Genomic DNA, 23,802 nt, shown 5'->3' with positions numbered 1-23,802 from the left:
AGTTAAACAGAGACCGCTGGTTTCTGTATGTTCAGGGGTAAGACAAGCAGTCTGCCTCTCAGGCAGGTGTGAAGATAGGATGTTGAGAACCCTGTCTACCTGGACGCCTGTGTGGTTATAACTGTAGGACGTTTTCCTGAAGTGGGAGCACTGAGTCAGTCAGGAGCTTTAGTAGATACTGCCAGACCCTCCTCCACGGAGGTTGGGCTTAGGAGAATATTGCCTCCCACCTACAATGCATGAACGTGCCCGATTTCCCAGAGTATGTTGTCAGACCTTCAGATTTCTGCCAATCTGATAGATGAAAAATGGTATCTACATTCTCTTGGGAATGAGGTCCAAAATCTTTTCTTATGTTGAAGGCTATTTTTCTTCCTGTGAGATGTCTCTATCCTAACCCATTTTCTATTGGGTTACTAATCTCTATTTCTTTATATACTAGAGAGATTAAGATTAGCCTTTTATCTATGGTAGGAGTTGCACATATTTTTTCCAGTTTGTCATTAGAGTTTGTGGGGGTTTTTTCCCCTCAACGCAGAAGCTTATTTTCACATAGTTAAGTCAAGTCTCTTCTGTGGCTCCTAGATTTTGAGTCGTAGTTAGAAACTCCTTTCCTACTCCAAGACTGTAAAGAAGGGTACCTGTATTATTTCTTAGTATTTTTATGGTTTCATATTTTACACATAATCATTGGTTACCTGTTTGGAGTTTTCTCCTGGTATATGGTATGAAAGATGCATCCATCATTTTTTCTAAATGGCTACCCACTGGTCTTGGTAGCCATTGTTTCAAGGCCCATGATTATACTACCAATTTAAGATGCTATCTTTATCATATACTCAGTTTCTGTGTATACTGGGATTTATTCTGAACTTGCTATCATAAATTGTGCTTTGATGGAAGAGAGAAATAGTATTGTGATACTCAAAAGACATCCTAGTTGGAGGAAGAAAAAAGAGGCATCATTGTTGACACGCACAGGACAAAGACCCTAATGAAAAAGGAGAACTGTTTGGGTGGGTTGGTTGATTTGTTTCTTAAGTCTTATTTTAGAGAGCGTACCAAGAAGAAACAAAGAAAGACAGGACAGCACGGAGAGGACAGACCCAAATCAGAAGTGCATTTTTAACCAGATCCACATGTGTCATTTTCCGTACACAGAACTGATGGAAGCCACGCTAATAGGTCACCATGGGTTTACATTCACCCATCTGGGTATGAATGCCAACAGGTACCAGTGATTTGGAGCCTTTGAGAAACTTAGTCACACAAGAAAATGCTGGTAGTTACTATCTGTTCTATATTCTCTGCTCCCCCCCCCCCCGGGGGGGGGGGGCTAAAGAGTAAAAATAAAAAGTGAGAAAACCTCCCAACCCCTTTGCAGAATGAAAAGTAATGTTTTCTAGAGAAAGGTAATCTCAGAAGCTTTGCTTTAGGAATTTCCATTTTGAATGATCTTGACTCCTTCCGTACCTTTCCAAATATTTCTCATTTGAGAAACAAAAGATAAGGGAGCTAACCTAACCTGGCTGTGTTAGTTTATCTTCCACCAAGCTTTAGAAGCCAAGCAGTGCCAGCTCAGGAGGCAGGGTGGTGGAGCAGGTGAGATCCCAGACTGGGCGTTAGAACTCCTCAGATGTTATCCTTTGGCCACTAATTTGCTGAGGGCTTGCTGCCCTGTGCCCATTCTTCCTACCTACAAACGGAAGCATTGTTCCTGTCCCTTCCTTTACAGTGCGACGGCCGTAACTCAGAGTAGAAAGTGCTTACTTTCATTGAACAAACCATGTGCTAGCCAGCCTCTGAAGGAGGAGGAATGAATACAGAGTAATAAAGGAGGATCCTTGGCTTGCAGAGCCTACAACCTGGTAGGGAAGCCAGATGCATTAGTGAATAGTAAATTGCCATAGTAGGGACTTAGAAGACATGGGAACTCCCAACGAGATGGCAGCCAGCTACCCGAGTCTGTTGGAGATGGCAGGATAGAGGTCATAGCTGAGCAGCAGTAAAAGAGCATTGCAGACCAAACAGCCCTGTAAGCATGCTTTCGGTACTCCTAGAACTACCTAGCCCTTGGTTCCATCCTTCGGCTATCACTCAGTGAATTTGGATCACCCTGTTTTACTGGCATTGCTGGATAATCTAGTTCTATTCTTGCAGATCTGGGTTGAGACAGGGATGCCTTGTATCACTTTGGTATGTACAAAGGAATGTATGCATTAGAAAAGCTTGAGGTTTGAAGATTAAAACATAGGGGGGAATGGCCTGGTTTTTACATCCTCATTTTCCTATTGTTTGATGAGGGTGGAGACGTTTTTGTTATGGATGATGAGCTCTTAGGCAGAGTGGTGGTGATTGAGTCTATAGCCATTCAAGACCAGAATTAACAGTCAGGCTTTCACTTCTCATGTCACACAGCCTCCTCCCCTCAGCGAACCCTAAACAGCTGCTTTAACTTCCATTGTCTTCTGCCCCCAAGAAGGGCTTACATTTAGTCTAAAGTTCTGATTGGTGGATTCTAAACAGTAAAGGTCTAAGATACCTCCATGAAACAGGACTTGTGCAAAGGTCCAGAGCCCTGAGAAAGCCCGGTTTTCAAGAAAGGGGAAGAAGCAGAGATGGGGGTGGGAGGGGTGAGAAATGGGCCAGCTCATAGGGGCTTTCAGGCAAAGATGAAAAGAGTTAAGATTTTATCTTGAGTCTTAAGCAAGCTAGAGCCTAGGTTCCATGCACCCTGAGATTTTCAAGATTTCCTGATAAATTCAGGCTCTTCACATGAAATCAAAAGAAACAAATCAGCAGTAGTCCTTAATCCTAAATGTAACCTGGTTTTCATGCTTTACAGTTCGTTGTCTGTTTAGTGTCAGACAAACTTTAATTGCCTCTTTAGTTGCCTTTGTCATTCCCAAACAAGAGAAAGGGAACAGGATTAAGAATGCTCTCATCAGGGGCGCCTGGGTGGCTCAGTGGGTTAAGCGTCTGCCTTTGGCTCAGGTCCTGATGGAGCCCTGCATTGCATCGGGCTCCCTGCTCACCAGGGAGTCTGCTTCTCCCTCTCCCTCTGCCCCTCCCCTCGCACGTGCACGCGTTTTCTCTCTCTCTCTCTCTCTCTCTCTCTCTGTCTCTCGTGCACGTGCTCTTTCTCAAGTAAATAAATCTTTTTGGGGGAAAAAAAGAATGCTCTCATTCCATTTTGAAGTTAGCTTTGTTAAGTACTCTGTGGTCTTTGCTTTTTGCATCCGGATTGCATCAGTAGCAGCCGGCACTTGTCCTGCTTCATGTCAGGTGTTTCTTCTTAGCCATCTGCCAGTCTGGAGTGCTACAGAAGTGACACCCCGTAGGGCCAGCCTTGTAATGGAAGTTGCCATTCATCTCACGTCAGGTTCTCTTCTGGTTGCTTTGTGCAGGAGTTCAAAGAAGGCCGCAGAGCCAGCCACACAGCCCCACAGGTCCTCTTTAGCCACAGGGAGCCTCCTCTGGAGCTGAAAGACACCGACGCTGCCGTGGGTGACAACATTGGCTACATTACCTTCGGTGAGTGCGGTGGGGGGATATGCCAAGTCGTGCGCCTCTGGTGCCTTCCCCCTGCAGGATGCCTAAAATGGCACAGACCTTTGTTAAAATGGGAAAGGGGCAAAAGCAGGCATACCAGATCGTTCTCATATGCCAGTGCTCTGACTGTAGGAGGGTGTGCCATAATCATTTTCTTTTTTCCCTGTTTTTCTTAAATCCTGGGGTTGGAAAATAGAGCCCCTGATGTCAAGTGTTAAGAGTCAGGACCACATGAACATCACTAAGCACCTGGGTGGGAGGCAGTTCTCTTGCATTTGACATATCTTGGTTTTTTTCCTTACTAAGCCAGAGCTCTGGCCATGATTCACGTACTCCACTGAAGAAGTTCAAGTCTTCCCTTATGGTTATTCCAGACCAGTGAGCTTGGCTTCTGATTATAGCTAACAGTTTGGAATAACAGCTCATTCACACATTGCACCTGATGCCACTAAAATGTTACCTTTTCCGAAATTTAAGTCACCTCAGTACTGAAGGTGTACCTGTTTATTGATGGTAAGCCCACCGACTTACTATGTTCCATGACCTCTAAGCTACACGTTTTCTTTCACTTGACTGTCGCTGAGGCTGGGACGCGGGTTACAGTGCACGCCATGCGGTTTAATTGGCAGCCTTTCTCATTACGCCACAGAAATGGTACAGTCGCTATGCCACGTAGTTAGCTCTTGTCCTGCTGTTCGTTTCTTCTCAGGGCAAATTGACACAGAGGTCCCACCCTTTCTTTTGAGGTATTCCTTTTTGTGTTGGCAAACCTCCCGCTTGGAGGATTTTACTGCTGCCAAGACCACTGAGAAGAGTAGGTACAGGAGATGGAGAGGGTTCCAGAAAGCTGAGGGGAGGGGTGAAGAGGGCGGAGTGGCAGACGGGGCGTAGACGCCAGAATGCACAGCCACAGGCTGGAATCCAGACCTAGTGTGATGCCCAGCACTAAGCCCTTTCCCAGGGAGCCCTGGTTTTCTACCATGATCTCCATTTGCACTCCCTGGTACCTGCCTTGTACAGTACTTATCCCTTCCTCGTGAAAGAGAACACCTTGACAAAGCCTAGGCATAATGAAACAAGTGCATTGTCCTCAGGCAGGGAGAGATCAGAACTGACTGTAGGCTCTGATCTTCCCGTCCTTCGGCCTTGATGTTACACCCTGACGTCTTGTTTGTGTCCCTGCCCACAGTGCTGTTCCCTCGCCACACCAATGCCAGTGCTCGAGACAACACCATCAACCTGATCCACACTTTCCGGGACTATCTGCACTACCACATCAAGTGCTCTAAGGTGAGAAGGGGCCACGGCAGCTCAGCTCCAATGCTCCAGGTCATTCTCTCACCAGAGTTAATAACATAAAAAGTCATTTCTGTGTGGGCTGCACCTGGCTGGCTCAGTCGGTAGAGCATTGATCTTGATCTTGAGGTTGTGAGTTCGAGCACCACCACTGGGGGTAGAGTTTACTTTAAAAAAAAAAAAAGTCATTCCTGTAGTCCAGGCTGTTGCTATGAACTCTAATGGTTTTAGAGACTTTAAGATATCATGGCCTTTCTTCCATCTCTTCCCACTACCCTTCCCCATAGTAGAGAGATGCAGATGTGTCTCCAGAAAGTTGCCCTCCTGCTTGCCTGCATATGGCCCTGTGTCAGTCCCAGGGCATATGTTCCCAGACCTTCCTGATAACTTCTACTGAAAGCAAAGCTGTCTTTCTAGAACATGACTGCTTCAGTACCCATTGTGTTTGCTCCCAGGCCTATATTCACACACGTATGCGGGCAAAAACATCTGACTTCCTCAAGGTGCTGAACCGTGCACGTCCAGATGCCGAGAAAAAAGAAATGAAAACAATCACGTGAGTAGGGCGGTCTCACAAGCAGGACCACCTTCCTTTCCTGATTTCACCAAGAGGGAAATAGTGGATGTTGTGACCTGGCCCTCCAGGTGTCTGGGCAGCAGCTACATGTGAGAGGCAGGCAGGGTCAGGCCTGTAGCCACCTGACTGACTAAAGACGGGATGGACAGGTTTTCACTCCTGAGTGGGCCGGGCTGGATTCCCTTGTTTCCACATCTTTGTGAGCTAGGGGAATGTCATCTAGGGAAAACACAACGGGACCTTTTTTACTGAGATACACTGTGTTCTCTTTGGGCCTGAGTTAGGTCAATCCTCGAGGTCTTCCTGGAGAAAGGGAGAGATTTGCTTACGGACATTTAGTTGAGTGAACAGGCCTGGAGCCACCCCCTAAGTGTTTTTATCCCCTGGTCTGCTTCTCAGCAGGAGTTTTGCATGGAGATGATGTTGTCTTTCTCAGCGATGGAAATGTCGAACTAGGGGCGGGGGCGGGGCTCCAATATGTGGCTCCATGCAGGAGAGGACAGCATGGTCTAGAGCCTAGGTAGGGATTTAGGTCTTTAGGCAAAGTGTCAGGGTTTTTTGTTTCCCCTTCTGTGAAGTTTAGGTGATCCCGCCTCAAGATAAGGAATAAGTGCTTATCTGCCAGCTTTTGTGCCCATTGAACTCAAGTCTTGAGGCGAACTAAGCTTCTGTACATCCCTCACAGCCAGGGTATTTGCCAACACCTACTGCTCTCGGGGGTGACCTTCGGCAGGTATGGTGTGCACAGGGCTCCAGGTTCCCTCCCCTGGCATGTGAGGCCTCTCCTGCCAAGCTAGTTTCTGCTGCCACCCAACAGGATGAGAGAGGTGCCTGACTCCTCGTACCGGAGCCGAGGGTTTTCGATCTCAGAAACCTCAGATGGTTATAAAAGCAGTTTAAGTCACTCCTGACTTCTTAGGTGAAGGCTTTAGAGGCTGTCCATCTCATGAAATTGGTACCAAAGGCTTCTCTCAGTAGTAACTCTGTACCTCCTGCCCAGAGCTTGAGGGGTGGGGTTCAGTCTGTAGTTAGATCCTCTGCTTCCAGCGGGGTTTCCAGGTATCATGGTGACAAAATGGCAGCATCACACCTTCTGCTCTGCAGCTTTGTGGCAAGGCCTAAAGTGGGCAAAACTAACACAGGGTGGGGAGGACGTATGTCCTGGGACACACATGCTCTTTCCATGTCTTCTAAAACCTGGCCTCCCCCCTGGGGTTTACAAGTTCCCCTGCCCCTCTTGCTTTCCACAGGACTGCTCTTCTCACAGGGGCACCGCTGTGGTGACCCAGAGCGGGAGGCAACCAGTGCCGTGCCATTTTCAGGGCCAGTGGAGAGACTGGCTGGGAGGTGAACAGGCAGCCAGGCACAGCAGAAGGAAGCCTGACCTGGCCAGCCCATCCTACACGAGATAGGAAGGCTGGCTTCGTAAATAGTCTGTCATGGGGCTGCCTGTGTCCGCTTCAGCCCTGGAACTTCTTCTCTGTTCAGAAGAGCCCAGCAAGGCAGCCACCGCCCAGGGTCTCCCCACAGGGCTTCTCCCCTGCCCTGTTACCCCACCAGCAGGTGGTCCTGGGGTGCAGCAACATGATTGCAGTCGTAGCTGGGGAAGGACAGATCCTTGAAACCAACAAATTGTCCATAAACCTCCTTCCTGGGAGTTAAAAGAGCAGCTTTGCCTTTTTCTGTCCTGTGACCTCTCTTTAGCAGAGATGGGCGCCAGAAAGGAGGAGGGGGAGGCAAACAACCAATCCAAGCTGAAAACCAGATCATGTTACTAAGGATGAGTAGAAGCCAGGACACACACACACACAGCGCAGACAGCAGAAACGGAGGGGCTGCGTGCAATAGGATGGCAGGCTTGGCTTGGTACTCGAACACTCACCAGCTTTGCATGGGGGGGGGTTGAAAAAATATGGTTTCAGTTTGGGGTGGCTGAGACATTCAGGACAGGAAAATTTAGCCCCCCTGTCTTTGCCCCAATTTCCCATAGTTCTCAGCCCTGGCTTCCAGGCTGCTGTACCAAATGAGCTCTGTCTTTGGGAACCAGCCTGTTCCCAGAGCTGGCCCTTCTGGAGAAATCCTGGGTGGGACAGAAGCCAGGACTCGGGAGCCTAAAGTCAAGCGAGTGTTCTGTAACCCGGAGTGTGGTCACTGCATGGCAACACAAAGTTCTTGTACTTGGAAGTTTTGAGCATCCTGCTCCCATGGTGACAAATGGCAGGAACTGCAGTGTTCGAGGCTGAAAAGGTACAAACTGTGTAAGGGGAGCCTGAGCTCTCAACCCCGAGGAGGGTCGAGCCCAGTCTGAAATTTGAGTAGGTCTAGGCCATCCAGACGTTGTGGGCAAGGGATTCTCCTGTCTAACTTGGTACATCAACCGTCCTTGTGGGTGTGGCACAGGTGCTCCCTGGTATCCCCGAAGTAAGTATTCAGCAGGAAGAAAGAGGTGATCACCTCTCTCTGGGAACTGGGCCTTATTCCAGGCCTAGAGTTCCTGCATCTTCCTGAGGAACCTCGCACCTGTGTCTGGTGTCTCTGGGATCCCATCCCCAGTCCGGGGGGCGGGGGCAGGACAGGGGAGCCAGAAACCGGCCTTCACACTTCTCTCTGCTCTTTGAAGGGGGAAGACGTTTTCATCCCGCTAACTCTGGGGAACAGGAAGAGGAGGCGGCTGGCAGCTGAAGGCTGGAACGCTTGCTACTGGATAATCGTAGCTTTTCATGTTGCACCTCTTCAGGTTCTTAAGGGATTCTCCGTTTTGGTTCCATTTTGTACACGTTTGGAAAATAATCTGCAGAAACGAGCTGTGCTTGCAAGGACTTCATAGTTCTCAAGAATTAAAAAAAAAGAAAAAAAAGAATTCCACTTGATCAACTTAATTCCTTTTCTTTACCTTCCCTCCCTCACGCCCTTGCCTTCCTCCCTCTTTTCCAAGCTGTTGCGCTTTGCAATATGTTACTGGTAATGAGTTGCAGGATAATGCAATCTTAACTTGTTTTCTCCTAAGTATTTGAGTTCAAAACTCCTGTATCTAAAGAAATACGGTTGGGGTCATTAATAAAGAAAATCTTTCTATCTTACGTGAGAATTTGCTGGGTTTCTAGACTGAGTCCAAAAGGACGGGGGAAGGACGAAGGGTACACATGGTGCTGCCCTTGAACCTACAGACCCAAATCTGGGAAGCTGTAGATCAGGAATCCCTCAACAACCCCCACCTCCACCCCTTTGAGGAGAGAGAGGTTGGCTGGCTAGTGAGCTCTTAGTTGGCAGTTCTGAATAAACGTGAACGTGCTTCCTGTAAAGCTTACTTATTACTATGTCTGTCTGTGACCAAGAAGCTTCCAGGACCGTGACAGTCACATGAAGTGTTTTCTGGCTTATTCTTTCATCATGAATAATGCACAGCACTTCCCAAAATGCATTTTGTGGCATGTGTTCTGCAGGACAGTGATGGGTGTTAGGGTGTGGACCTGGCCACCCTTTCTCTTCTGCAATAGCCCAAAAGATCGGCCTTCCACAGAATTCCCTTCGGGGAGATGCTCCCCTAACAGTACCGAGCCTAGCAATGTATACTGTCCCCCAGCTAGTAGGACACTGATCCCAAAAATAAAATCGTTCAGAAAATTTGGTAAAGAATTATCAGGAGAGTTTTATGAGCACCTGAAATGGTCTGAGGGCCATCCTGACGGTTTTTAGCTTCTTGCTTTCCCTTTTAACTTGTCTCCATCTAGTGCAGTGGGTCTCAGACTAGTTTGAGACCCATTCATGAATTGTGAACTGTCCTGACATTTTTGTTTCCTAAACTGTTGTTAGATCACTGTAGGTTCATACGCAGTTGTAAGAAATACCAGAAATTCTGTGTGTCCTTCACCCAGCTCCCCCCAGTGGTAGCATCTCGAATGATGGTAGTGCAGTATCTCGGCCAGGACCATGTCGTGGACACAGTCCGGCCTGACTCGTGGGTGTATGCTTGTGTGCGTTTGGGGGGGGAGGGGGTGTGTATTTCTGTGTGTCTGTCACGTGTGTAACTTCATCACTGGCCTTTTTTTTTTTTTTAAGATTTTATTTGAGAGAGCGAGCGAGCACAAGTGGGGGGAGGGGGAGAAGCAGACTCCCCTCTGAGCAGGGACCCTGATGTGGACTCAATCCCAGGACCGTGAGATCATGACCTGAGCTAAAGGCAAATGCTTAACTGACTGAGCCACCCAGGCGCCCCAGCTTTTTCTTTTTTTTTTAAATGGGATAGTATAGATCAGAGTACATCACATTTCTCAAGGGTAGGTATTGATTTTGGAGTGTATTTTGGTTATGTACACACATCTTGATTAGATTATAAAACACCTTTTTTTACTGTGGGTCACCGTCAAGAAATCTGAAAGCTATAGGTCATTCAGTCACCTGGACTCCACGGAAATGGGCTCTTAGTTCGGGGCTCAGGGCCCATCCCAACAAACCTGTGCACTGGGGAGGGGTGGCCCCTTGTCACCCACTTCCGGTGGGTGGCAGACCTGGAAAAGGAAGTACCCGCTGCTGCGTCAGCCCTGTCCTGGGCAGCCCATACTTAGCAGTTGCCGTTTCCATTCCCTTTGGTCTCATTGGAAGTGAAAAACCTTGTCCCAGCAGCTCCTGAGGCCAAAGACCCAAGCCTGCGTCTGCTCTGGGGTCTCTTGAGTTCAAGCAATGCTACACCCTTCCAGGGATTGCTGAAACACTGCAGTGGCCCGGAGGGGGCCGTGGAGAGTCTGAACCCTAACAGGAAGGAACAGGGTTTCTTCTGCCCAGAGACCTGGCTCAGGGCTTCCTGAGGCCAAAGTCCTGGCCAGGATTGTACCCGGGGCCCTCCAGAGGCTCCCAAGGGCTTGTCTGCGCTTGCCTGAGGGGAGTGAAGAGTGTTGACAGCGGCTCCTGGAGGCCAGCCAGGGTCCAGAAAGCCCCGGGGCTTCCTTGCCTCCACTTGTCCAGTTAGCAAGTGCCCCAGCCCCTGCTTACCGCACCCACCCGACCCCGGGCCCCCAAGGTCAGCAAAGAGCTGCCAGTATCCAGAGAACGGAGTGGACGAAGGAGGCCTAGGAGGATTCCCCGGCGGGGTTGGGCCCTGCCGTAGAGGCTGTGCCTGAGGAGGGGACCCCGGAAACCGGCCTGCAGCTGGGATGGAGGGTCTGGAAACTGCCTGCACCAGAGCCCTCCTGTGGGCCAAGGGTCTAGAAGGCCAGGGATGAGCCGGTGCCAGAGCTGGAGGAGAGAAGGCCCAGATGGTCCAGTGAGGAGGAGACAGGACCCAGGCTTCCCAGCCCCTGCCGCCTAAGCTGCCCCCTTCGGACGTCATCCCACACACATTGTTTAGACAAAGCAGTGAAGAAGAAACACAGACATCCTGGATCCCGAGGAGGCCAGGGCTGGGAACAGAAGGAGGTCTGTTTATTCCTGGCAGCCCAACATCTGACGGGCCCCACAGCCACTTGTGTCCAGGCCCCAGTCTGAACTCTCCCAGAGCCTCTGACTTCTGCCCGACCAGAGAGCGTGGGTCTGAGGGCCGGCTGCTGGAAGCCCGCGTCCTCTAGCCACCAGCTCGCTTGAGGAGGGTTTTGAGGCTGGATGCTTTCCTCTTCCCACTTTTTGTCCCAACAGAAGTCCTGCCTCCCCGGGCCCCCTGACCCCTTGCAGGATGGGCAGAGCTAGACCCCTCGGGTCGCCAGCCTTCAGCGCGGGTCTCCCTGCCCTTCCCCGCTGAGGGCGCAGAGGTCCCCTCGCTCCGTCTACCTGTGCTCTTGAGCAGGGAAGTCTTTCCTCCTGTCTCATCTCTGGCATTCTTGCTGCAGTTTGCTGCTCCCTCCCACTTCAGCCTGCTGCTTTCCAGCACCCCAAAGCCTCGCTTGATACCAGTGAAAACGGGAGCATCACACCTCTTGGCTCCCCAGCCTTGCACTCGCCCTTCCTCTCCTGTACCTGCCCTCCTTGCTGTCTGTGGAGCAGAAGTGCCATCCCCTCTAGCTTTTCATGAGCTATCTGCCTTTCTCTACAGTTTTCTTAGCGGGGACAGGTGGCTGGAGGGAAGCAACATGCAGAGGGCAGAAATCCTAAAAATGTTAACAGCTGCCTTTCACTGAGTGCCTGTGTGCCTAGTGCTCGTCCAAGTCTTCACGCATTGGCTCGGTTAGTCTCGCCCTAGGGGAGCGCAATAGAAGCCCCATTCTGCAGATGAGGAAACGGAGGCAAAGGAATTTCAGTAATTTGCCCAAGTTGACACAGCTAAACAACAAAAAAAAAGGATCCCAGCCAAGATTCTAAGATTCAAACCCAGGCTTTCTGGGCTCACGCCTCTTATTCATCATGGAGGCCTCCCATTAAGTGTCAGACACTGGGATATACGCAGTCACATATGTTACTCCATGATATTCCCCCAACAGCCCCGAGAGGTAGTTTTACTTGTTCCCCTTTTACAGGGGGGAAAATTGAGGCCCAGAGGTTAGCTTGCCCCATGCCACACCCCCAGAGCCATTTTTACCTCACTGCCCAGAACTTGACTCAAGGCAGTTGAGAAAAGTGCGGAATGACCCCCAAGTTCTAGAAGGTAAGTTTGGCTTTTAAGCCAAAAGGCCCATCAGGTAATAGGATGGGAGGATCCTCAAGCTCCAAACACCCCCAGCCCTGGCACCATCAGACACTGCTCTTCAGAATTATGGAGCTGGGGGTGCTGTCAGCCAGCTGGCCACTCCAGGGGTTTAAGACTCATCAAATGTAAATGTATTCGCTGGGACAGGAAGTGGAGAGGGGGAGCCGGAACCCTGATTATTCATTGAGTGGACAGCATTTCTCCCATTAGCTAGGCAGGCAGCAGGTGACAGGGCTCCAAGTTGGGTGACCTGAGGTAGGGGATCTGCCACCTTGGTGGCAAGCTATAGCTGGTGGCCGGAGAGGGGGCACATGGGTACAGCACAGGGCGAGGGTACTGGACCAAGATGGGAAGGCCTCCCAGCCCCTGCGGCCCAGCGTGTGCCAGGCCCCACCCCCCCAGAGGCGGGGCCAGGCTGAGCCCCACCCGCCCCAGCTCCATCCCTCCAGAACCCAGGGCAGGGGCAGAGCCTGGGCAGCAGAGAGCCCCAGGGCCCTGCGGTCCCTGCGGAGTGGAAGCACCATGTCCTCACCGGCCGGGACACCAGACAGCGCCAGAAGCCCTGCAGGCCTGCCTACGGCAACACCCTGACACTGAGGGGAAAGCCCAGGCTGGGCCAGGAACACCTGCCCCCAACAGCCATGTGAGTAGCTACGCCCTCCTCCCTCTTCCCCCACCGCCAACCACCCCGCACCCGACCTCACCGGGAGACCTCAGCCCCGGGTCCTGAAGAGGCCCCGCAGCCAGCCCAAGCCACCCGAGCCTCCAGGGCGTGCAGGTCACGGGGCCAGCCCAGCCCTGGGAAAGCGGCCCTGGGGCCAGCCCTGCCTTTCAGGCTGCCCCGGGGGAGGTGGGGTGGGGACTCACTCCAGGGCAGTGCTGGGAGCTCCAGCCCTGGACTCCAGAGTCCAGGTTTGAGGTCACGGACCCTGAGGTCTCATGGGCTTTAATAAAGGTGGCGCAGGCACTAAGGGAACAGAAACTGAAGGGCCTGATAGAGAGGGAAGGATGTCCTGGGTAGAGGGCTCCGGGCTCGGGGTGAGGGAGGATGAGGAAGAGGAAATGGGCTGAGGGGAGGGGAGAGGGGCAGCAGCCTGGTGTGGCTTGGCCGGCTTTGGGGGGGCGCTGGGTGGGCAGCTGGGAAGAGAAGGGTCCTGAGCTCGGGGTGGCGGTGGTGCCCTCGGATCCAGGGGGGTGGGGGCGGGTGGGAATCCTTTCCTGGGGCCAGGGTGCCGGAGGGGGCTGAGGACACAGAATCAAGAAAGGGAAGGGTGGGGCCCGATCAGCCACAGACCGGCCGGGCCCTGCCCTCAGGCTCCCTCCCCCCCCCCCCCCCCCCCCGCCGCCTCTGGGCTCAGGTTCAGGTGCGCGGCCCGTCCTTGCTGCCCCCATCTTCCTCCTCCCCTCTCTACCTCCAGTTCCCAGGAAGGGCCCTGTTGCTAGTGTGGTGCGGATGAGTCAAGTTTATGGGCTGGAAGTCCTACCCGGAGGCTGCTCACTGAGCTGTAACCGGCTGTGCAGGGGAGGGGGGTGCTCAGGGGACGAGGTACTGCTGCCACCCGTGGCCCTGGCCTGTCGCTAACTCAGGTGTTCAGCCAGCCCTGCCTTCGCCTCTGCCTCACTGTTCCCCCCCCGCCCCCCTCCCAATCCTTAGCAGCCTCCCCTCTCCTAATGCTCCGGTGCCAAGCAGGCTGGGAGCATCTGAGGACAGGGACCCCTCCTTCATCGTAGCACCCCCCGCCCCCCCCAGCACTGGCCCCAACCCGACCTGAAGGAGGCTCTCCGCTGATGGCTGGCCAGAAATCACTACACACCAGCCAGACCCTGTCCTCCCTTCTGGCCAGTTTGAGAGGCCTTGCCTTGTGGAGGCAGGGGTGGACAAAATGCTCTGGGGCTTTGGGGCTGGGTGGGTCCACCCTTCCGTCCAAACGGAGGCATCAAACGCGGTGGCCCAGAGGGGCTCGGACAGGGAATGACAATGGCCAGCCGGCAGGGTAGGGCCTGGGGAGTTGGGTGAACACAGGCACCTCTCAGCTCCAGCCGCAGGACATACTCGCTGTGGGAAGTGGGAAGCCCAAGATACGGATTTTTATGTAAATCGTAACTGGCACTTAATTGAAAATAAAAGCGTGCCGGCTTAAGAAGGTAAGGCTCGCGGCCGGCCGGCGGGCACCATCTGCCTCACTGGGCCGCCCATCTCTCACGCAGGCCCGCCGACTGCTGCTCCAGGCGGCCCCCGTCCCCGGGCCCAAGATGACACCCAACGGCACCAGGGAGGCGCCCAGCCCCGTCCCCGCGGGGGCCTTGGGGCTCTCCCTGGCCCTGGCCAGCCTCATCGTCACTGCCAACCTGCTCCTGGCCTTGGGCATCGCCCGGGAGCGGCAGCTGCGCCACCCGCCCGCTGGCTGCTTCTTCCTGAGCCTGCTGCTGGCCGGGCTGCTCACGGGGCTGGCGCTGCCCGCGCTGCCCGGCCTCTGGAGCCAGAGCCGCCGGAGCTACTGGCCCTGCCTCTTCCTCTACTTGGCGCCCAACTTCTCCTTCCTCTCCCTGCTCGCCAACCTCCTGCTGGTGCACGGCGAGCGCTACGCGGCCGTGCTGTGGCCCCTCCGGCCCCGCGGGAGCCCGCGGCTGGCCCTGCTCCTCACCTGGGCCGGCCCCCTGCTCTTTGCCAGCCTGCCGGCGCTGGGATGGAACCGCTGGGCCCCCGGCACCAGCTGCAGCTCCCAGGCCGTCTTCCCCGCGCCCTACCTCTACCTCGAAGTCTACGGGCTCCTGCTGCCCGCCGTGGGGGCTGCCGCCCTTCTGTCCATCCGCGTGCTGGCCGCCGCCCGCCGCCAGCTGAGCGACATCCGCCGGCTGGAGCAGGCAGTGAGCCGTGGCGCGCCGTCGGCCCTGGCGCGGGCGCTCACCTGGAGGCAGGCGAGGGCGCAGGCCGGGGCCACGCTGCTCTTTGGGCTGTGTTGGGGGCCCTACGTGGTCACCCTGCTCCTCTCGGTCCTGGCCTTCGAGCAGCGCCCGCCGCTGGGGCCCGGAACTCTGTTGTCCCTCATGTCGCTGGGCAGTGCCAGCGCAGCGGCCGTGCCCGTGGCCATGGGGCTGGGTGACCAGCGCTACACAGGCCCCTGGAGGGCGGCCGCCCGGAGGTGCCTGCGCGCGCTGCAGAGGAGAGCCCCCCGGCCCCGGCCCAGCCTACCACACCAGCAGCCAAAGCAGCATGGACCTCGACCTGAACTGGGGCAAGGGCCTCTGCCGGCCCCTACTCGAAGCATCTGTCCATCTCGGCCACCGAGCCAGTCTCCTCTTGTCCCCAAGCCCCGGGATCAGAGGCCCTGCCCTTATGTGACCCCACCCTGACCAAATAAACTCCTCTGGCCCAGTTCACGGTTATCTCACTCCGCAGCTCCGAAAGAGCGGTGCGGGCGGGGGGCAGCGGCGGAAAGAAACCAAAGCCAGACATGCAGCCACACAGATCCAACTCCCTCAGAATCAACTGCCGGGGAGGACGAGCCGCCGCCCCACACGGTGAGCTGAGGGATCTCGAAGCCTAGCGGACTTTGCGGGGAGCCTCACCCCGACGTGTCCCTCAACTGGTTCCTCAATGTCCAGATGCCACAAAATCCACATACACACGGTCTCTGGGAAGTATATTTTATTTACATTTTTAAAATCTGTAACTAATCTCTCTTCCTCCTTTCCACCCCCCTGAGACTTGGGAAGGGAAAGAACGGGAACCTCAAAGACCTACTCCCCACATACAAACACACACCCCCGGGGCTCCCACCAGCAAAGGGAGGTGAAAGAGAAAGGGGCCTGACCACCCCCCCAACCCCCCGAGGGACCCGCAGGTCTGGGTGAGGGTGGCGGGGGGAGCCCAAGGGGTGGGTCTCTTAAGAGAAGGGACAAGAGGGGGCAAGTCAGTTTGGAGGGGTTGGAAAGTAGTCCGAGGCCCCCCCCTCTTCCCCCGTACCCTACCGCCTCTGCTGGTGGGGCTCTCCCTTCACCCCTCAACACCAAAGCAGAGACTGCAGCCGTTAGCGGTCAGGTCTCTGGACACAAAATACTTTTGCTTTGTGGTCTCCTGACGTTGTCACCACCAGGGAGGCATCTCTGTGGACAGAAAGCGCAGGTCGATGGGACTGAGGGACCTGGGGCCCGGCCCCAAGCCCATTACCCAGGGACCCTCGGGTGGCCCCCTCCAGGGCATCCTCAATCCTAGATCCCTGGTGCCTGGCACTGGGCTGACACGACCATGTCGAGTGAACACACTGGACGCCAGCAACCAGTAAGGGGATCGGAGAAGAGCCCACAGCATGGGGGGAGACGGTCCCAGCCCCTGAGCCCCGGAGCGGAGACGTGAGAGCCCACACAGGTCACCATCAAGCAGAAGCGACAACTCCCTCAGGCTTGCCCGCACTTCAGGCTCACACACCGGGCGTGGGGCCCCAGCTTCCCTTAGGAAGCCCCTCCCACACCCCAAGGACCCTACAGCCCCCCCAGGTGCCATTCCCACCCTCCAAATACACAGAGGCTCCAGCCCTTGCCCAACTCACGTACTTGCTGAGGGCGAAGTCCAGGATCTCGGCCGTGTGGCCCCGGTAGTCCGTGAGCAAACGGCCGGTGCGAGCGTCCCAGAGGCGCACGATGCCGTCCAGGCTGCAAGTGTAAACCACGGCGGTGCCTGCCTCCCACAGCAGCTGCACGATGCCCGACTGCACCGGGCGGGGTGGGGGGGGCACGGGACAGAGTGGACAGAGTGGATGTCAGGGCCGGGAGAGCGGGGAGGCGCCGGCCCTGACTCTCGGGGAGGGCTGGAGGAGGGGAGCAGTGGGGAGGCGGGGAGGGCCACAGAGGGCCACGCTGCAGCTCCAGGCTGCCCGTACCTGGTGCTGACACCGGTGCCTGAGCGTCTGCGTAGATAGGTCGTAGATGGCCAAGGTCCCGTCCAGGTAGCCGACCGCTGCCAGAGGCATCCTGGGCAGAGGAGGGCACCACTAAGGCTCGTGGAAGGACCTGGACTCACGCACTCTGCACTCCTCCCTGGCTTTCCGGCCCAGGCACCCCTCACCAAACCCCCTCCTCCCCAGCTTTCTCCTCTCCAGGCCGAGGCCCTTCTCACACTCACACGCTGCAGAAGCCCAAAGACTCCACGGAGTTGGACTCGCTCTCCTCCCCTTCTCCCACATTGGGCTGGGAGGCCACGGTCTCGGGTCTGAAAACCCCCACCACCTAGAAGCCACGGGAGACAATTCGAGGATGGGAGGAGGGCTGATGAGTAGGAGGAAAGGCGACAGGAGAGGGACTGGGAGAGCCCTCAGAGGCGGGGGCACGACACGGGAGGCAGAGGCCCCAGAGCCTGGCTCCGGGTCACACTCACCTTGCCAGTGGTGGCACTGACCAGCTTGGCCTGGCAGTCCACGGAACCGGTGAGGATCAGGCTGCCGTCCTGGTTGGTGGCGACACAGGTCAGAGGGCCCTGGTGACCCTCGGTCCCTAGGACGGAGCAGACAGCTAAGTCAGGCTTCCTCGACGCACCCAAGGCCTACCCCAGGCCTTCCGCACAGACACCCGCTGAACCCTGGCCCTGCCCTGGAGACCTTTTAGTACGTGGATCGAGCTGCCCTGCTTCAGGTCCCAGATCCGGATGGTGCCATCTTCATAGCCGACCACGGCTCTCTTCCCTGAAGGGCCACAGGCACGGACGGAGAGAAGGACAGACAGCACTCGCAGGCACACCCGGCAAGGGAATGGAGGGGAAGGGGGAAACCAGGAAGTAAGGGAACAGACGCCGCCCCAGGGACTAGCGGCCAGTCAGGGCAGGAAAGGGGAAGCGGTTGGCTCTGGGGCCTGGGTCCATGTTCCAGACAGCAGAGCTTGGAGCTGGCCGACTAAGGCCCGGTAGGGAGCCCAGGAAGGTGGGTGAACCTGGAGCCAAGCTCTCTGTGCCCTGGGAAAGACAGACAGGACAGCGGCCCTCACCGTCAGGGAGGACTCGGCCACAGGTAGCTGGGCAGCTGGGGCCTTGGAAGGTCTTGCAGTCACCATTTGGGACCTTCCACATCCAGGTGTTGCCATCAGCCGTGCCCGCCAGGAGGACAGGTGCCCGAGGGTGCCACTCCATCCACTGGGCAGAGAGGAAGGGTCAGCAGGGAGGCCTGGCCCCCCTAGGAGCCCGTCCCGTAAGCGCCACCCAAGCTGTCCTTGCTTCCAACGGCGGCAGGGACGGGACAGGAAACAGAGCCCCACACTCTTGCTACACGTGGAGAGCACAATGCCTTAGAGCGGGCTCGGTCTGGTAAAGGCGAGACTGGACCCCCCAGCTCCCAGCTCCTCCCCGAGGCCCCGCGCAGCTAACACCACTCTGATGCTCTCACCTCCAGATCTCCCGCTTCAAAGGACCAGACTTCCTCCTTGGTGTCCACCTGCCACACTTTCAAGAGGCCACTCATGTCCCCTGTGGCCACAAGGGTAGAGTCGTGGCTGAAACCAGCACAAGTAACAGAGTCTTTATGGCCTGCAAAGGGAAGGAGGCAGAAAGAGAGGAGAACATCAGGAAAACAGGACCCAGGTGTCTGGCCCCCAGAAAGGACCAGCTGGGAAGAGAAGAAGGGTGGGTCCCACCGTAATAGGTGACTCAAGCTCACTGCCGCTCCAGGAGGTCTCCCTAGGGATGGTAATGCTAGCCTCCCACTCAACCATGCCTAGCCCAGGCCTATGTCCTCCCCATTAGACCTTCCCCAGACTCCTTTGGCCAATACTGGCTCCCTCCCCATGCCCAAGACAGACTAAGTTATTCTGAGGTCCTCGGGTCCAGCATAGAACTGGCCCAAAATGGGCACCAGTAAATGGCTGCTGGACGCACAATCATTGCAGGCTAGCCCCCTAAGACCTCCAAAGGAACACGACCTCACCCATACTCCCTCACCTGCACACTCAAAGAGCAGCTCCCCATCGCTGAGCCTCCACACGAAAGCTTTGTCATCCTCACCCCCCGTCACTGCCAAGGTGTTGGTCTTGGGGTCCAGGCTCACACAAAACACAGATGCTGTCCAAAGAGATATTCCATGAGTAAGCGGACAGGGCTCCCACCCCAGGTTCTGTCCTTCAGGACCTTCAGGAAACCCACCCCCTTCCACCCAAAGCAACATGTCTTTCCTCCTGGAAAAGAAGAGTGCATCCAAGTTCTTCTAAGTTTCAAGCATCAAGTTGTTGGAGCAATTCCTCCCCACGCTTGCCAAGCTCCAAGTCCTTGCCCTGGGCTGCTGCGTTCACCACCCCAGACAGACGCACAGACAAGAGGAGGGTACACGTGGAGGCTTACAGGTCTCAGCGCGGGCTGCCACCAGGCTGAGCACAGAGTGAGGAAAGCACCACGTCACCTACCTCATTAAGGGCTACCATTTGGGAGAATTATATAAAACATGCTCAAAAAGGTACTACTACCTCTAACTTACAGCAAGACAACTTTTTGAAAAGAAATTGAGACCCAGAGAGATTAATAGAAATCACAAATCTGTAAGGAGCAAAAGGGGAATTTGAAGCCGGGTGTCTCGGCTGGCTCCAGGAGCTAAGCTCTGCCCCAGGCCTTCACGGCGCAAGTTCCTCCAGGGGAAGGCCAGCCTCTGTTTTCCCACCTCCATGTCCCTCGGAAGGCTCCCGACACAGCAAGTGTGTGATGTTCAAATGCCCACGTGCACTGAGTTGATGACGGATCTCCTCAGAGACCTACCTGAGTGCAACGCAAAGGTGACTTCGCTGTCGTCTGGGCCCTCCATGCTGCCGACCACCCCTTCCTGGGGTTCCAGAACCCAGCCCTCCTCGTTGCCCTCTTCCTCTTCCTCCTCTTCCTCAAAGTCCACATCTTCCATCTCCTGGGCCAGATCATCTGCTTCGGGGAGACGGTTAAGAGATGGGGCTCGGCAGACAGTAAGAAAGAGGGCAGGGGAGACGTGGTGGGGAGGCCTGGGGCGCTGGGATGTAGCAAGAGGGTCGGCTGAGGTCAGACGGAGAGGGTGAAGCGCGGGGAGGAGCGACAGGGAGGAGGGGGCACAGGGGACGGAGGACAGGAGAGGGTCTGAGGACCCGGGGTTGGCGAGAGACGGTGTGCGAAGGGAGGACCGAGGGGATGATGGGAAGGGGGTGTGTGAGGGGAAGGGCCAGAGGAGGCGTCAGGGGAACCCCCACCCCTGCCAGGCCTGAGAACTAAGTGTGGGGGCAGGGCAGGGGGAAGGGCGACAGAGGTCGGTAGGAATGACTGGTGGGGAGGGGACGGGAGGGGGGAGAAGCAAGGGTCAGAGGCCAGGGGTGAGCGCCTCCTGTCCCACGGCCCGAGGAGCGACAGTTCTCACCCGGGTCCGGCGGGCCAGGATCCAGTTCTACCACCTCGATAATCTCCTCATCACCATGGAAGCTCAGGGTCTCCAGTGGGGGGGTGTCAGCGGCGGCCCCGCTCTCGGATTCGGACTCCATGCGGCGCAAGCGGCCGATCCACTTCTCTGGGCCCAAACGCCTCCCAGAGTCAGCTCTGCGCGACGACGCGGAACTCGAGCCCCTCCTCCCGGGAGGAAGTAGGCGTAGGCGACTCCCCGGCAGGAAGAGCGACGGCCGCTAGGCCAATGGCGAAGGGGGCTAACTGGCCGACCCACCAGTCACAGAGCAGAGATGGGAGAAGGGGCCGGGGCGTGGCGGGGAGAACCCAAACTCCGCCCGGCCTGACTCCGCCTCCAACAGGAGGGAAACAAGCGAGCGTGCGCGCCTCCGGGGTCTCCTGGGAAGAGTAGTTCTCCCGGGTCCCCTCGCAGGCTTCTGGGAGATGTAGTTCCTGGTCTGTAGGCAGGACGGAAGGAGCGGGGGAGGCCCCTTACGCAAACTACAATTCCCGGCGCGGAGCGCGGTGAAGGGGGGGGTGGGATCTGAACATGGCGGCGGTGGTAGCTGCTACGGCGCTGAAGGGCCGGGGGGCGAGAAATGCCCGCGTCCTCCGGGGTAAGGAGAGGGACCCCGGGGAGGGCAGGACGGCAGGGGATCCCCTTTTTTTATACATCCCGACCAGCAGTAGCAGGAGGTCATGGCTGTCGATTCCTGCCTGCACCCCTCTGCAGGATCATAAAGAGTCAAGGGGCTCAAAGATGCTCTCTAGAGGTCACCCAGCCCATCCCCCTGCCCTCAAGTTGCGCGACACCTCTGGGGTCATGCTGCGAGAGGGAGCTCCGAGGAAGCCTTTTAGACTCCCGCGCTCCAGGTGTTTCACACTCACCGCAGTGCAGAGGAAAGAGCCCTGGGCTTCTGGAGGCTTGGGTTCTAGCCCCGGATAATTAGCAGTTTGACCTTGGGCGAAGCAGTTCGGCTCTTGGGGCTTCAGTTTCCTCTTCTATAAAGTAAGGGGATGGAGTAGACTACCTTTAAGCTCCCAGTGCTAACATCCTGCAGTTTGAAAACCTTTCCTCGGATTTCCTTCATACGACTTATGTGAGCCCCACTGCAGTCCTTCACATCCTGTCGTCTGAGCAGATGAAGAACAACGAAGCTCGCTCTCCTGGCACCAGGGTGATGAGCCCGCAGTGACGTGGAAGTGGCTTCCAGAGGTGCCACCTCGATGGCAATTTTCCCATTTTCCCTTTGGATTCTCCCTGGCACTCGTTACTCCAAACTGCCGTCTCTCCCCTTCTTCCCCTGGCCTTTCTTCTCATTCTCTCTTACTGACCTTCCTTCCTTCCATCCACAGGGATTCTCGCAGGAGCCACAGCTAACAAGGCCTCACAGAACAGGACCCGGGCACTGCAAAGCCACAGCTCCCCAGAGTGCAAGGAGGAGCCGGAGCCCCTATCCCCTGAGCTGGAATACATTCCCAGAAAGAGGGGCAAGAACCCCATGAAAGCTGTGGGACTCGCCTGGTGAGTTTTAACTAAAACTCTTTGCCCACCAATGGGGAGTGGCACAGTGGAGGGTGGGACCCAGAAAGTTCTCCAAGTTTCAGGTGGTGAGTTGAATCTGAGGTTGTGGGAACAGAACTGCTTGGCGTGAGGACTGGAATCTCAGAGGAATGGCGCAGGGGAGGGGGGAAAGTATGTGGAATTGGAGACACAGTGGGGTTTCGGTGTAGTAAGCTGAGCTAATCTGATTTGAATTTGGGTCCCTGGCCTCATTCTCTCTTTTGGGAGCTTGGGCTGAAAAGCCATTGAGCTCTTTCATGGAGATCGTTAAGATCATGTGAGATTATGTTAGTTGTATAAAGTAGCATCTAGAAGGTGTTCAGTACTTCGTTATTTGGATGTGACTCTGACCTTAATATGTACTGTTGATCAACATTGAAAGGAGGGGAAAATTAACACTTTTTTTTTCCCACACCTGAGGTGTGCCAGTACTTTACAGTGTAATGTTTTAGTTTTTCTGAGATAAATGTTACATCCCTTAAACCCAAAATACAAAAAAACCCTTTTTTTTAAGTACATCCCATTTCCCAGAGGAGGGAACTATAAGTAAGGTTCAGAGGTGGGATCCTCACCAGGTCTTGTGACTCTGTGCCCTCTCCCCCACACTAAAGTGCCTCCCAGGTAGTGGTTACTCAGATGAAGGGGAGTCTGGGAGGGGATGTGGGGCAGTTAAGGCAGAGGGAACCTTTGCCAACACTTGGAGAGGGAAGGAGGATGGGCCATCTGGAGAATCTTGCATAGTCCGTATGGCAGGATCGCAGGGCTCACGTCAAGGAGCCTCAAGCTATACGGGACAGGAATGAAAACGTGGGCAGAGGACCAGCCACACTGGGCCTTCTGTGCTGTGCCTAGGAGTTTGGATTTGGCCAGGAAGTGACTGAAAGCTGTTAGAGAGTTTTAAGCAGTGCAGCAGCAGGATCTGATTTGCTTTTGGCCCTCCAGCAGCCAGTGCAGAGGCTGCATAGACAAGAGAGATATTGAGGTGTTCGTGCAACCGATGAAGCTGGAATGAGATTCCCCCAGCTCCTCTGGCTCAGGCATGGCCCTTCCCCAAATCCCGTGCACATCTCCCCACCCCTAGGGCCATCGGCTTCCCCTGTGGTATCCTCCTCTTCATCCTCACCAAGCGGGAAGTGGACAAGGACCGTTTGAAGCAGATGAAGGCTCGGCAGAACATGCGGGCATCCAACACGGGCGAGTATGAGAGCCAGAGGTTCAGGGCCTCCTCCCAACATGCCCCGTCTCCTGAAGCGGGGTCAGGGGTGCAAGCCTGAGGAACACTGCCACCCTCCCCTAGACCCTATTGACTGTGGCCTCCAAGACTGTGAAGTCCTCTGGGTTTGGCCAAGATTCCGGTCCTTGCCTATGAGGTCCACCAGAGGGCGCTGCCAGCCCCCTGCCCCGCCCCTCCTCAGAAGCCAGCCAAAGGCAAATAAAGTCCTGAAATGTTTTGAGCATAAAGGAACCAGGAGTGGGCTTGTGAATTCCTTGGGACGGGAGGGGCCGAGGGAGGGGTTGGTTACTCACATGTGCTCCCTCTCACAGGAGCGTTCAGTGTTCCTGGCTGGCTGGTTGGGGAGACTACAGAGACTTAAGTACAACAAGCCTAGGCTCAGGCCCTGGGGACCAAGCCTTCAGAGCTGCTGGCCAGGAGGGTGGGGTCTCACTGAGCCTCTAACGAAAAATAAAAAGAATGAAAAAGGGCGTTCAGAGTGTGTGTGTTGGGGGGGGGGAAGCGCTCCTCCTCTTGGGTGACTGGGCACTCTGGGCCTCAGTTTCCTTGTTTGTAACAGGGATTGGACTAGTGATTTCTAAGGCATGGGTTCTAAACTTGA

The 23,802-nt window shown here is 55.5% G+C and overlaps 4 protein-coding genes across 8 annotated transcripts in view; 3 read left to right on the top strand and 1 right to left on the bottom strand.

Moving 5' to 3' along the window:
• The window catches only part of ARPC2 (actin related protein 2/3 complex subunit 2), a 29,078-nt gene extending 20,565 nt beyond the window's left edge, over nt 1–8,513 (top strand). For 2 of the 3 annotated variants that reach the window (XM_073878704.1, XM_073878712.1), the window contains exons 8-11: nt 3,408–3,534; nt 4,742–4,842; nt 5,304–5,404; nt 7,416–7,663. In XM_073878704.1, the coding sequence (XP_073734805.1) occupies nt 3,408–3,534; nt 4,742–4,842; nt 5,304–5,404; nt 7,416–7,452 (366 nt within the window). In that variant the 3' untranslated portion in view covers nt 7,453–7,663. Of the gene's footprint in view, nt 1–3,407; nt 3,535–4,741; nt 4,843–5,303; nt 5,405–7,415; nt 7,664–8,045 lie in introns of those variants that run through there. The other variant, XM_025891719.2, reaches the window with a different exon arrangement.
• A 140-nt stretch (nt 8,514–8,653) lies between these two features.
• GPBAR1 (G protein-coupled bile acid receptor 1) lies at nt 8,654–15,417 on the top strand. Its single transcript, XM_025891661.2, is given in 3 exon segments — nt 8,654–12,681; nt 14,247–15,208; nt 15,210–15,417. Coding segments are annotated over 3 exon segments (1,431 nt in total). The 5' UTR covers nt 8,654–12,384; the 3' UTR covers nt 15,382–15,417.
• Nucleotides 15,418–15,672: 255 nt separating this feature from the next.
• AAMP (angio associated migratory cell protein) lies at nt 15,673–20,583 on the bottom strand. Of its 2 annotated transcripts, none has more exons than XM_025891680.2 (11): nt 20,384–20,583; nt 19,765–19,923; nt 18,961–19,080; nt 18,410–18,549; nt 18,015–18,159; nt 17,633–17,716; nt 17,413–17,528; nt 17,161–17,264; nt 16,919–17,009; nt 16,593–16,747; nt 15,673–16,145 (listed from the first exon to the last, which is right to left on the bottom strand). In XM_025891680.2, the coding sequence occupies exons 1-11, from the start codon at nt 20,502–20,504 to the stop codon at nt 16,070–16,072; spliced, it is 1,311 nt and encodes a 436-aa protein (XP_025747465.1). In that variant the 5' UTR covers nt 20,505–20,583; the 3' UTR covers nt 15,673–16,069. The 2 variants fall into 2 exon arrangements, with proteins under 2 accessions (XP_025747465.1, XP_025747456.1); XM_025891671.2 differs by having other exon boundaries at nt 19,765–19,920; nt 20,384–20,580.
• Nucleotides 20,584–20,864: 281 nt separating this feature from the next.
• Nucleotides 20,865–23,667, top strand: LOC112838875 (probable thioesterase PNKD). 2 transcript variants are annotated; one of them, XM_073878730.1, is made up of 4 exons: nt 20,865–21,020; nt 21,760–21,928; nt 23,049–23,161; nt 23,513–23,667. In XM_073878730.1, exons 1-4 carry the CDS (start codon nt 20,954–20,956, stop codon nt 23,560–23,562), a joined length of 399 nt encoding a protein of 132 aa, XP_073734831.1. In that variant the 5' UTR covers nt 20,865–20,953; the 3' UTR covers nt 23,563–23,667. The 2 variants fall into 2 exon arrangements, with proteins under 2 accessions (XP_073734831.1, XP_025747499.1); XM_025891714.2 differs by lacking the exon at nt 23,513–23,667 and having other exon boundaries at nt 23,049–23,432.
• Nucleotides 23,668–23,802: the final 135 nt, after the last annotated feature.

Source organism: Callorhinus ursinus, unplaced genomic scaffold, assembly GCF_003265705.2.
Source record: "Callorhinus ursinus isolate GAN/ISIS: 27379988/994484 unplaced genomic scaffold, GSC_fseal_2.0 scaffold2, whole genome shotgun sequence".
Classification (NCBI taxonomy): domain Eukaryota; kingdom Metazoa; phylum Chordata; class Mammalia; order Carnivora; family Otariidae; genus Callorhinus; species Callorhinus ursinus.
This window is presented reverse-complemented; position numbering and strand designations above follow the sequence as displayed.

Bases quoted from the DNA above. Each gene is read 5' to 3' on its own strand.
- AAMP (XM_025891680.2), bottom strand. From the start codon at position 20,504: ATGGAGTCCGAATCCGAGAGCGGGGCCGCCGCTGACACCCCCCCACTG. The intron at 17,010-17,160 runs GTGAGTGTGAGA...TCCTCTGCCCAG, and splicing joins TCTTTGGGCTTCTGCAGCGT to GATGCCTCTGGCAGCGGTCG. The intron at 16,146-16,592 runs GTACGTGAGTTG...TTCTGTCCACAG, and splicing joins CTGGACTTCGCCCTCAGCAA to AGATGCCTCCCTGGTGGTGA.
- LOC112838875 (XM_025891714.2), top strand. From the start codon at position 20,954: ATGGCGGCGGTGGTAGCTGCTACGGCGCTGAAGGGCCGGGGGGCGAGA. The intron at 21,021-21,759 runs GTAAGGAGAGGG...TTCCATCCACAG, and splicing joins AAATGCCCGCGTCCTCCGGG to GGATTCTCGCAGGAGCCACA. The intron at 21,929-23,048 runs GTGAGTTTTAAC...CCCCACCCCTAG, and splicing joins AAAGCTGTGGGACTCGCCTG to GGCCATCGGCTTCCCCTGTG.